Below are 12937 nucleotides of genomic sequence, written 5' to 3' on the forward strand. Positions count from 1 at the left end.
ACGAAGGAGGGGAAAGCATTTAAAAACTAAAACAAACCTAAACTCCAGTGCATTATGGAAGCAATAATGTAATCAGTATAATCCAATCAGCTCATTGAGTGTTTAGCTGTTTGGAATCAGCTGTGACTGCGCTATGCACTTACTCCATTGAGTAAAGTGTGAAGCATAAAAGCAAGGATCCTAGTCCACACAGCCTCCTGGTTACTCCAAGACACAAGACTAGGGAGAGATTTTAATCAGTGAGAGGTTTGGAGTTGTTAGTTTTTAAAGAACTGTTCCAAGGATTCCACTGAGAAGAGGTAAAGCAATTGAAAACTAATTTATGAAGAATATTTAATAACATGGGAATTCTTTCTTTCACTTCCTAGAGTCTTGTGGTTTTTACCATTCTTGACTTTTATTAATTATTCTCTAATCCACAGAATATGTTTACTCACTAAATCTAGTTTACTGATTACCTGTCAGCACTTATGAAGGGATAGGCTAGCATTACATTCCTCTATTACCAACACATTGAACAAATTACCAGCATAGAAACTGGTCAGGTGGCATATGTATAACTTAACTATTTTTAGAGTTTCAGACATACTAAGCATGTTCTCCATAAGTCACATTTTTCTAGAGTTTCATTACTGTATTTACAGATTGAGAGTAGTAGGTAGAATTCAGCAAAGCCATTCTAAGTTGTACAAGCTAAAGCCAAGAACACTGGTTTTTTTTAAAATCAAATTTCCCCCACTACTGGTCACCTACAGTAGATGCCCGACTCTTCAATGTCATTGAAAATTGGATGTTATTTAACATGATGCACATCTATTCATCATTATTTATTACTTTCTTTTGCCAAAAAAAGCATAGCTTGAAATGTTTGTCCTATCACATGTACACTTCTATAATTGAAGTCACAGTTTTAAACATTATATTCAATCAAATAAAAAATATTATAAGCTTCACATTTTAGAAATTTTGTATATTTCACGAGATCAGTGTCCTGTGCTTGAACTCTGACTAGCAGGGAAAGGCTGCTCTTATAAAAACTATGGAATTTAATTTAAACCAGCGAAGGTGTCAGTCCTGAAAGCTCATGTGTGTGGTCCTGAACGACCTCTTCATTCCTGAGCAAACTGGGTCCTGCTGAGGTAGCACACCCACAGTAAATTATTTTTCCCAGAGTGGCTAGTCTTTCACCAGACAAGCCAGCATTCGGTAAGAAAAAACCAAAGACAACTAACCCCACGAGTCTGATATACTTCCTTAGAGGTCTGTTTAGTTTTGTTTTATAATAAACACAACTAATGAAAGCAGAGAGAATTGATCAAGGAAGAAGAAAATAAAAAGTAAAAATAGTGAAAATATCTATTACAAAAATCTATGTAGCTTTAGGATACACTAAAAATGAAGAAGTAGTTTCAAACACTCACTCCAAGAATCTTCCTCTGGCAGCGGCCACATTCAGGAGCAAAGAACTTCTCGTAACATAGCTCGCAATACAGTGCTCCCTTCTCTTCAACAAATCCAATGTAGGCCATTGTGTTTTTGCAGTGAGCACAGTTAAATTCTTCTGGGTGCCAAGACTTCCCCAGAGCCACGAGGAAAGGTCCCCTGCCATAGGAAAAAGACCAACTTGACTCAAAGATGAAAGCTTCTGTGTTGGCCTGCGGAGAACCTCTTCTTACATATGTTGTCTAGTTAACTGTCTGCTTGAATTCCTTCTTCAGGACTGGGCATGGTGGTACTGCCAACCTGCACAGGCACTGTGTGTGAAGAGAAAGGGGACGAGGAACAAGAGTGCTTGCTGGATCCTTCCAGAAGCCACCTTCTCCTCTTCCCCAGTTGCCTCGAATTTGGGACACGCTTGACTGAGTTACAGTGAGTCATTCTGTGTACATGAGTCATGACTGAGAATGAGATGCTGACTGTGATGGAGAAGAAACATCAGAATAGCACGTGTTTTAAGACAGGAGCATAGTTGAAAAAAAAAAATCTCAATTTGGCAATGTCAGATCCTTAAGAATAGTGATTTCCTGAGAAGTGTCAGTCTTTCTTCCCTACGTATGATGCCATATGCTTATTTCTCAACTTCATTAAATGTTTTTATTTCAGCTTCTAAATTAACCACAGAAACTGAGCTGTACATTATCAGTTATTTGAAGCTAGTTGGAAGGCTTTTATTTCATTCCAATATGGCTAATTTAAATTGTATCACATTAAGAACATTTAACATGAGAGCTACCCTCAATATGTATTTAACTATACAGGACAATGCTACCAAACATAGGCTGATGTTCTACGGTAATCTCCAGAAATCATTCATCTTGCATAACTGAAATTTTATGTTCAACATTTACCAATCTCTCCTTCCTCTTCTCTAAATATGACAGACTTGGAGATAGGGGAAGGATGAGATCTTACTTTGTAGCCTAAGCTGGCCTGAAACTGAATCCATGATCCTCCTGCCTCAACCTACCAAGTTCTCAGGATTATAGAAATGAATGATACCATGGCCAGTTAAGACTGATTTTTGATTTTAATGTGTATTTTTATCAAGGTAACAAATGTTTGTATAGAGATCTTTCCCCCTAAATACTATAATCATGAACTGATAGGATGTGCTTGGTTCACTGAACCGGAACCCATTAGGAAGCCTTATCTAGTTAGAAGCCTTCGGAGATGAAGCAGACTAGCCTCTGTAACACACTTTTCGGGACTACATCACACTAATTTTTATTCATGGAATGGCTTTACCTCCAAGGCACTTTTACACTTATCCAATTTGTTCATACAACATTCTTGTGAGATAGACCAGGGCAATTATTATGAACTTAGTTCAACAGATGGAGTGGTAAGGCCAAAGAGTATTCAAAAGATATGTCAAACATCATACAATTACTGACTGAGCCAAAGTTAGGGGCTGATGCTTCTACTTCCCAATGTATTGCTCTAGTCACCTGAGACTGCTTTCCATCTCACCACTGTCAGCCAGCATCACAGGACACCCATAGGCGATGGTTAGCAAGCATATAGCACTGGGCTTCTAACCAGAGTTATTAACAGGATGTCATGGCACACACAGCAGCTTCTACTCTTTGAAAACAAAAATCTCCATTTAATAGCTACCTAATAGGGTATGGCTACATGAGCCTGTAACTACAGATTTGGGGCTGGGAACAGGGGGAACCTAAAAGCTCCATGGCTGGCTGGCCTCGCTGGGAAGCTGGGCTTCTGGTTCAGTGAGAGAGAGACCTTGTCTCAAGGTAATAGAGCGTAGAATGGTAGAACCATCTAGTGTCTTTCTCTGGCTTCTGCATACCCATATATGAGTACATGCACCCACATACTCATGTACACTACACACACACACACACACACACACACACACACACACACACACACACACACACACAAACTATTTGGTAATTGCTCCCCACCACCAATAGTCTGGTACCAACATATCCAAGTCCATATACTAATTTTCTTAGCAAAAACACTAGTGTTAACTCAAATCCAGTCCACAATTCTGCAAGAGTCAGGCAGCAGAAAACAACTTAGTAAATTTTTTTTTCTGTGAAGCATAAGAAAGTATTTTCTAGTTTTACTTTTTCTTAGCCTGTTTATTAAGAACTTGATGCTCTTTTGTACATGTGACTCTGCTGTATTTGAGGCACATAGTTTACTATTATTAAAACTTATGGGTGACCAGGGGAGTACTTCAGGTACTATAGTTTTGCAATGACTAACAAGGAAGTTATTATTATTATCTATTACATATTAATACAAACAATATACATTAATATATTATACATTGATACCTCTTATTTCTACAAGAAAAGAAATGGCTGTGTGTCACCTATTGTGTACATATGTGTTACCTCCAGTAAGCTATCCTGCCATTTGTAACTGCCTTATAAATATTCTCACTCCACAAACTCTTTCATTTATTTTTCTTAGTATATATTTGGCAAGTACTTTACCAAACATCAATCAAGAAGTTAGATTCTCAAAGCTGAACAAACTGTTCTAAGTACTCTAAGCTTTCCCACCAGCTAGGTATTCAGGATAAAGTAATTGTGACTATAATGTATAGTAGGATTTTGGGGTTTATGTCACATTCTGTATGGATATTAAAACACATTCAAACGTTTTTACAGTGCTAGGCTGAGTTTTTCATTAGGAAACATCTTCACTTCGTCGCAAGCTCAATGGCCAGAATCCTTGGCTATTCAGTTTTCAAAAGAAGTCAGTTCAGCCTCAGACCCTGCATTCTCCTGAAATGTCAATACTGGTGGGGGCTTGGATGAAAAACGAAAGCTTTGCCCATGAGCACATCTACTAATCCCAAATAGCTGAGGAGGCTCCTCTGAGGGGGAAAAATGGCAGTCATGACCAAATCAGAACACAAGAGAATCGGGGGCTATGAATCACAGCACTGGACCAGACCTCGCCCTCAGAGAACTTTTATGAGCAATGTGTGCTGTGATACATCAGCGGCTATTAACAGTTGCTATAGGAAGCAGTCTCATGACGTTCATCCCTGTTCTTCCAGAAGCTGATGTGAGGGTCCTTTTAGAGCACGCAGGGTCAGGTTCACATGAGCTCCTTGGAAAATTTCATACCAAATTTCTTTAGGCTCCCTTGAAAAATCATTTTATTTTTTATCACACTGAGCAGTAGGTTACAAAAAACAAAAGAAAACAAAACAAAAACAAAAGAAAACAAAACAAATGGGTAACCTGATTACAGGTAACTCTGTGGGTAATTACAGTGAGTACTGTCTGTCTCAACATTGCTTCACCCTGAATGGTCGTACCCATGATTTTCATTCCTGTACCCCTTTGTAATTCAGAAGGCTAACATTTCATGTATTCTTTTTTTATGCTTGTGCCTGAGTGTTCTTGTATGTTTTGATGCAGCTGTGTGTGGTATATGCACACTTATACATATGCATGCATGTGTGTATAGAAGCATAAAGCTGGCATCAGGTGTCTTTTATGACAACTCTCCCCAATGTTTATTGAGGCATAATCTCTTGCTGAATTCTGAGCATGTCTAGCTAATTAGTTTGCCCTGGGGATCCCGCGCTTTCACATGGTTCTGGGGATCTGAACTCAGTAGTTAGCTTGCCCTGGGGAGACCACACTTTCACATGGTTCTGGTGATCTGAAGTCAGTAGTTAGCTTGCCCTGGGGATCTCACACTTTCACATGGTTCCGGGGATCTGAAATCAGTAGTTAGCTTGCCCTGGGGAGCCCACACTTTCACATGGTTCTGGGGATCTCACACTTTCACATGGTTCTGGGGATCTGAAATCAGTAGTTAGCTTGCCCTAGGGAGCCCACACTTTCATATGGTTCTGGGATCTGAACTCAGGTCTTGATGGTTTTGTAGAGAATGCGTCATCCACGGAGCCACCTCTTCAGCACCACATTGTACATGTTCTTACAAAGCCATTAAAAATACCTTTTGACACAAAGCTTATCATTAACAATTAAAAATATAATAGTCTAGTCTATTAAGAGAACAACTGTGAAATGTTTTTTTTTTTTTTTCAAACACGAGTGGTAAAGGAAATCTTAGACAGTAAAGAACATGAGTCTGTACCTTTAAAATTTGAGGAGACAATGAACCTTGCTTTTCTCAGAGTTCCATGCTCTAAACCAGCACAAGAGGGAAAATGCTCGTCTAACTGGATGGTCCCTGCTGCAGTGAGAGAACACTTTCTTCCAGTGCCCCTGGGGTTATGTGTAGATTAAACAGCAAGCCTCTTATGAAGAAGGAGGCACTTTCTTCTGTGTGTCAGCAAACACTAATTTAACAAATTCATTAACAGCAGATTAACACTAAAGAAGTTCTTGCTCCAGATGGGAATGGGATTCCACCTGTGAATTGGACTGACAAGCTTGGATAACTGCAAGGTGGAATTAAATAAACATTCATCTCCACTTACAGTGCTCCACCCTCAGCCCTTACTAAATCCATGTTGACTGACGAGGGAAGGAAGGGAAGAGTAAAGGCATCTGATGGGCTGAGATGAAGACTACTGCACACAACTTTTTAAATCTTGCTTGTGCTCCTGCCTCCTAAAGAAGGAAAGAAGCGGAGTTCAGAGAAAAAGAAAAACTTACAGATAGAAAGGGAAAAGAAACTACTATCTCAAGAGGTACAACCTAGCTCACATATCAGTGCTTAATATTTGCTTCATGTTATTTAATCTCCAGGCAGCCTCAGCAACAGAAATTAACTCCATTACACTGAGGAAAAAAACATTAGAATTTTCCAACTTTCCCAAGATCATGTAGATAACAAACCACAATGCTAGAGCCTTGCAAAGTTCAGATGGTAGAGATGGATCTATTGATGGCTGAATATATTTATGTAGTTGTTATACCATCTTGATGGATTAATCATCTTGCAATTATAGAATGTGCTTTATCTCTAGTAACAATGTTCACTAATGTCCATTCCATCCCACCCTAGAGAGAAATAGTGAAATGGAATGGAGCAGAGCCAACTGAGTAGAGCTTTCAGTGAATCCACTGTATAGATCCTCACTTCTACACAATGCTAAACCAGACAGTTGACATGATCTGTTTGAGCAAGTGCTGAAGAGGATGTGTAGACACTCTGACACAGACTGGTAGGAATGCAAAATGGTATAGACACTGTGCAAGATAGTAGTTCCTAAAACCAAGTTATTTATAGGCTCTGTAAAACAAAGTTTGTGTAAGTTTACATATTACCTATAATTTTACTACAGCAATTATCATTGAATAAGTAGATTAGTTTTGTCTATCTCATTTACTTAATGAATAGTTTTGAACTGGGAAAAAAGATTCATAGAGCTACTGTGTTGATGAAAGACAGCTAGCTACAGGGCAAGGGCACAGCTGAAAGAATACTTAGAGACTGTTACCCCAGGTGAGAAATGACAGTGTCTTGGATTAGGACTGCAGTAAGAACAGTGAAAAGATTTCAGAGTGAACATACATACATAAATACATATATACTTACATATATATGGTACATAATCTGTACCAAACAGATTTGCTGACGGGTCATATGAGGTCTGAGCAACTGTTAACATGGATATTACTAACCAAGATAGAGAAGGCTGAGGGGAGACGGTGTATGCATGCCTGGAATAAACTCTCCCATCAGATGTTAACTAGGACATTGCTTGTATCCTTAGACTATGTAGTTTGTCCAAAGGAATCCTTTACTTGTGGACATTGAGCTACTCAAAGGATAAATGATTCTAGAAAGGCCTGACCTAATCAGGGAGCTCTGGAGAAAAGTGAAGAACAGCAGCAGATGCTGAGATGTTGGTGCCAAGGGAGAGAGCAAATAGTCATTCCAACTGCCTAGGGGGAGAGCAGCTTTGAGGAGGTGAGCGACTCAGCCCTCCAGCTTCAGACACTGAAGTTTGCAAGCATCCACACTCTAAAGGAACTTGGATGAAGAGCCAGATCACCAGGTAAACTGCCTGGGGAATTCTCAGCAGTGACTCATCTAACCCATCCCTACCCCTCCTCCCGACTCAGAAACTATGGACACGTGTGGGTTCCTCTCAAAATTCTGAATCCTATTGTTTCTCATAAAGCAATCTTGAACTGAAAAAAATTACAAAGTTCATCAGCTTTTTGATGTTTTTCAATGAATCAATTTTTGGTTTCACAGTTTTTTCTGTTTTCATTCTCTATGCATTACTTTCTTTTCAAAAATTTGTATGTTACATGTATGAACATTTTGCCTGCATGTATGTGTGTACACCAAGTGCATGACTGGTGCCCATGGAGGTCAGGAGAGGGTATCAGATACCTAGACACTGGACTTATGGACGGTTGTGAGTTACCATATGACTGCTGGGAATCGAACCCAGGTCCTCTGAAAGAGTAACAAGTGCTCCTAACCACTAAGCCATCTCCAGCCCTTTTAATTTCAGCTGCAATCCTTGTTTCTCTTTTCTTTTGCTTAGTCTTCTGTTTATTTTTCACTTTTTCTAATATCTCCGGATGGAAAGTTATACACCAATCAATTTGAAATCTTTAAGTATTAAAAATTTGCATAAATATTTACAATGGTTACTTTTACATGAAAATATTGATCTGATACAAGCACACTATTGAACTTTAGTGCTTTCTATTTTTACCAAATAAAATATACTAGTCTGTGGAAATTAGGTAATCTTTACTTATCTTTATACCTATACAATCCTAGATGATCTCTACTTGGACTTAACACATTAATTTGGTTGTTTATTTGCTAGCTGGCATGCACGCATGTGTGTGTGTGTGTTGTGTGTGTGTTCTACAGTGTAACTTAGTTCACTAGTACTGCCTTAACATATTACCAGAGTAGTTTATTTTCTTTTGTTTTTTGGGGCTACAGTCCCAAGCACAATAGAAAGGAGAGTTGGTTCCTTATGAGGCCCTGTGTGTAAATGGTCATTTTCGCACCTTCATATCCAGTTGTATTGGTGCTTCCCTCTTCTCAGAGAATGACTGTAGTCAAAATGAATTAAGCCTGTTCTAATTACTGATTTTACCTCTTTAAAGATCAGTGCTCCAATGGTAGTCACGCTCTAAGGGGACTGAAAGTTACTACTTCAACACGTGAATTTTGTGGAACACAGTTCAGTTCCTAACAGTAAAGTAACCTTCTTTGGGGAAGGGGGTATGTCATCCATTCTGATATCAGTGGTGTCTGAATGGGGGTGTTTCCTTACAGATAAATACAGTCCAACATTAGATAAAAAACAGGAAAAGTGAGACTTTGGATCACTTTTGAATTTAGGAATGCATGTAGACTACACAAAGTCATCTTAGAGGGGTGGTTGAAAATGTTTCACTGTTCACCTAGTTGTTATCTACTCCTTTCTTATTTATCTGTACATTGTAATGTAGGAACAAGATACACTACCATACCTATTAGGTAAGCTGTTTGCTTAAGCTATTTTTCTCCTGATAATTGTATGTTTATATATTTATAACGTACATATGTAGTAACTTAGAAAGCTCAGAATGTTGTACAGAAGAAACTAAACATCACACTGACTCAACTGATTTTGGAATTATAACTGTTAACTTTGGGCATGGTCCCTTTTGGTCTTTTGGTTTAATATGTGCTATTGCTATTATATTTTCAGAAAAAGAAAATAGTGGTTAAATAATTAATTACTAATGTACTTCATAGCCAAAATGATATGGAGTCTAGTCCCAACACTACCACTTCATCAACTTTTTGAGTTTGTCCACATTAATCTAAGTCTCAGTTTCTTTGTCTAAAAAGTCTAAGGATACATTTCATGGAGTTACTTTGAAGACACAGTAGAGTAATACCAATGAAGCTCTTGGGCAGTATAAATCATATTTAATAAACAGCTGGCTTTATTATTATCTTGCTTAACTTCATTTGATCCTTATTTCATAGTTCTATACTTCTTTTGTCATTTTAATACGTGTAAGCATTCTCCTAGACAGTGGTTGTTATTGACATGAAGAAAATGGAGTTAGATAAATCTGAACTAAAACTTGAGTAATGTTATTTCCAATCTAAGCAGTTCTGACAAACGTGTGAGTTGTCTGTGCTTCAGTCTCCTCATCTGGGATACACAGTATCAACAGCAAATGTAACCACAAGGTGGGAACAGCCATTCAGGTGAAATACTTTGCACAACATCTGGAATATGTAAGAACTCACTAAACACTGCCATCCAAACAGGATCTTAAGGGTGACATTGTATTGCAAATATAGATGCTAGACTCTTCTGTTCTTCTCATTTTTTTTTCTGTATAGTGAACCTATAAAATCTTGGTTTATATCTTGCCTATAAATCTTGACCAATGTTTTCAGTTGTTTTCTTAAATTCAGCAGCTGATACATTAAGCCAGGAAACCTTTTATTTTCAAATAAAATCTGAACCAGAAGGGACAATAAAAAAGACCTATAAATAAAGGAGTTGAAAGGAGTTCAGAGATTGAAATGGATGGTGCAATAGGCAAAAAGCTGTGCGAGCTTCTCCTTGGGGTAACCCAGGATAGCTCTCCTTATGAAAATCCTTGAAAATTACTGAACAAAACATCTTAGGAATACAAAACTTCCTTTTCTCTGTGTAATAAACAATGAGTTGTCCGCATGTGGTTCTGGCGCTGTGCTGTAGGCGAAGATGGAGCGACAGTAACACCACCACTGTTCAACACGAACGTTCTATACCCAGGATGAAATCCAAGCACACGAACCCTGCCTCTTTCAGAAAGTCGTTAAGACACTAGACACAGCAGTTCTGTTAACCCTGTGCAGTATAAATAGCAACTGATTTTAATGACACAAGATGTTACATTCAGGATTAAGCTGGGTTCTTCATGTACCTGTTGCTCCACCAGGACACAGAACCTGGCCCCGGCTACATCAGACACATACCTTCTGTATGTGTCCCTTTTACACTTGTACTCAGTCAGTATATTCACAATCATAAGAGGTGAAGAACTGTTAATTCCATCCTAGTTGGATTCAAAATGTTCTATCACAAACTGGAAACTTCAGAAAATTTTCTACATGTAATATCTTATGCATTTGTAATCTGTCAAAGTATAAGCCTTTAAACATGAGTTAGGGATAAGACCCATAAACTTCTCAAGATTCAAATAAACACAAAAAACTTAAATATTAAAACAAAATGAAAAATCAAGTATGGGTAAGTATGCCTTATGAAGACAATCACTTTAGTTGCTAACATCAGGTCTTTTACATTTTTTGAAAGCAACTAACTCTTCTAAAAAAATAACTAATGGAAAACTAACACTATAAACTCAACTTTACACTCCTCAGTTTGTCAGGGTATAATATTCTGTTGAAAGCAGTATGCCTACAACCGCAGCTCATTTTAAAAACAGGTGTCCCAGATAATGTCACTTGATCTGACACCTCCTTGCTTTGGTAAGTAATACTGACACCGAGGGCAAGAACTGGATTTATGCTTTGACCAGGGCTCTGAGCCGACTGCGGGGTATGCAAGCTGCTGTAGCACTTGAGCACTAGGCAAATGTGCTATGTTAATTATTGTTACATGATCTTGACATGAGCTAATCCCCATTCCTGTTAACTTCCATAGTAACTGAAGCTTCAATGCTTAAATGACAACAAGAGCTGGATAATACAGAACAATATAAAATTCAGCAGATGAGGAGACAGTTAGTGACGGCCATTCATCTCATTAGTTGAATACATATTTATTTCATAAAATAGAATGTCTATACATCAAAGCATTTCAGTCCACCATTAAATCTGGAACTAAGGCAAGGAGAAATGGTGCACGCTGCTTCTGCTTTGAGCTTCCTATTCCCACCATATTAAAAAGAGGCACCAAAAGTTGTGATTATAGGAGAGTACTGGAGTTGATGATCAGACATGAATTAGCAACTGACATGCTTTGACACTCGAGCTTATTGAGCAACAGCTTACACCAGCACACAAAAGCTGTGATTTCTGTTTCTACAAAGGATGTTATAATTCAGAATATCATATCATTTAGCACTGGTATGGGTAACCACAGTAAGGTAACTTATAGAGCCATGTTACATGTCAGAGTTCATATTTATTAACATTAAATCTAAAAATTTAACTAAGTGCAAGAAGTAGTTAAAAGCACTGTTTTTACTAATTAGAATAAAGCAGTGCTACACTAGATTTTATATAGATTATTTCTGTAAAATAGTAACCATATAGGAACTTGTAGAAAAATGACTGGCCAATCAAAACCAAGTTGACTGAACTGAGTTATGCCCCAGTTCATTAAATACTTAACCTACTCAATGTCTTCTGCTCAATTTATGCTGTCCTAGGTTGGAGACCTTCACTGCTCTGGCCCTTCTCTTCAGAATCTTATTACTACCACTGTGGTACTGGACAATTCTTTTTACAAAAAAAAAAAAAAAAAAATTAAAATACAATTACCCTTTCCTCCCTCTAACCCTTCCTATATCCCGTGCCCCCTCATTTTCCCTCAAATTCATGGCCTTTTTTTTAATCACACACACACACACACACACACAGCACGCACACACACACACACACACGCACGCACGCACGCTGAATCTGTTTAGTGTTGCTTATATGTACATGATCTCAGGGGCTGACCACTTGGCATTGGATAACTAATTATCAGCTCAACTCTAAGGACTTAAGGACCAACTCCCCCTCTATCAGCAATCATTAGTTCACTATAATTCTTTGTCTAGGGTTGTGCCTTGTGAAATTTCCCTCTTCCCATGTTAGCATGTCTTGTTCAAATGTTGTTTAGGCAGCCATATTCTTATGAAGAAGATATAATTACAATTTATATGAAAAAATAACAATTAGAAATCTATTCCATTGCTATAAGATATTATTTGTTTTTTATGTGCATGTTTTAAAAGTCTAAACTAGTCTAGATAAGGTGGTTCACAAATAGAATTGTACTTCTCCATGAGTCTCAGGCCAGTGTAGAGTACATAATGAGTTCTAGGCTAGAGTGAAAGCCCGTATTAGAAGCCCCCCCTTTGCCTCCCCCTGAGAATCTATAAACTAGAAAACTAATAGTGGTTATCTTAGGTGGTAGCTTTTGGGATTTGCTTTCTGTTTTTCTACATTTTTAAATTGTCACAAATGAATATCTTTAAAATAAAAGTGTGAATCTATTTTAATCTTATGCTGTGTACTGTTTTTGGTATGGCATCCAATTACTGATAGGTTAAGAGGAATATTTATTTATACTCTGTGTTTAAATCACCAGATCATTCTACCTTCCATATTAAAAATGGCCTAGAAATACAATGCTAGACAACATTACTGTAACAGAAAAAGGGGAAATGCCAGTCTTCCTTGCCTTTGTAGGCCCCGTTGTTTCAACTGTTTAAAATAGGACAGTTTAAAAAGAAGAGAATGTAAGCAATAATTTCAAGCG

General features: G+C 37.9%; 1 protein-coding gene across 7 annotated transcripts in view; it reads right to left on the minus strand.

Annotated features, from left to right (window-relative positions):
• The window catches only part of Pdlim5 (PDZ and LIM domain 5), a 169671-nt gene that overhangs the window by 5814 nt on the left and 150920 nt on the right, over positions 1 to 12937 (minus strand). For all 7 annotated transcript variants that reach the window (XM_037207140.1, XM_028855384.2, XM_028855381.2 and 4 more), the window contains one exon: positions 1422 to 1602. In XM_037207140.1, coding sequence (XP_037063035.1) covers positions 1422 to 1602 — 181 coding nt within the window. The remainder of the gene's footprint in view (positions 1 to 1421; positions 1603 to 12937) is intronic.

This window comes from Peromyscus leucopus, chromosome 6, assembly GCF_004664715.2.
Source record: "Peromyscus leucopus breed LL Stock chromosome 6, UCI_PerLeu_2.1, whole genome shotgun sequence".
NCBI lineage: Eukaryota > Metazoa > Chordata > Mammalia > Rodentia > Cricetidae > Peromyscus > Peromyscus leucopus.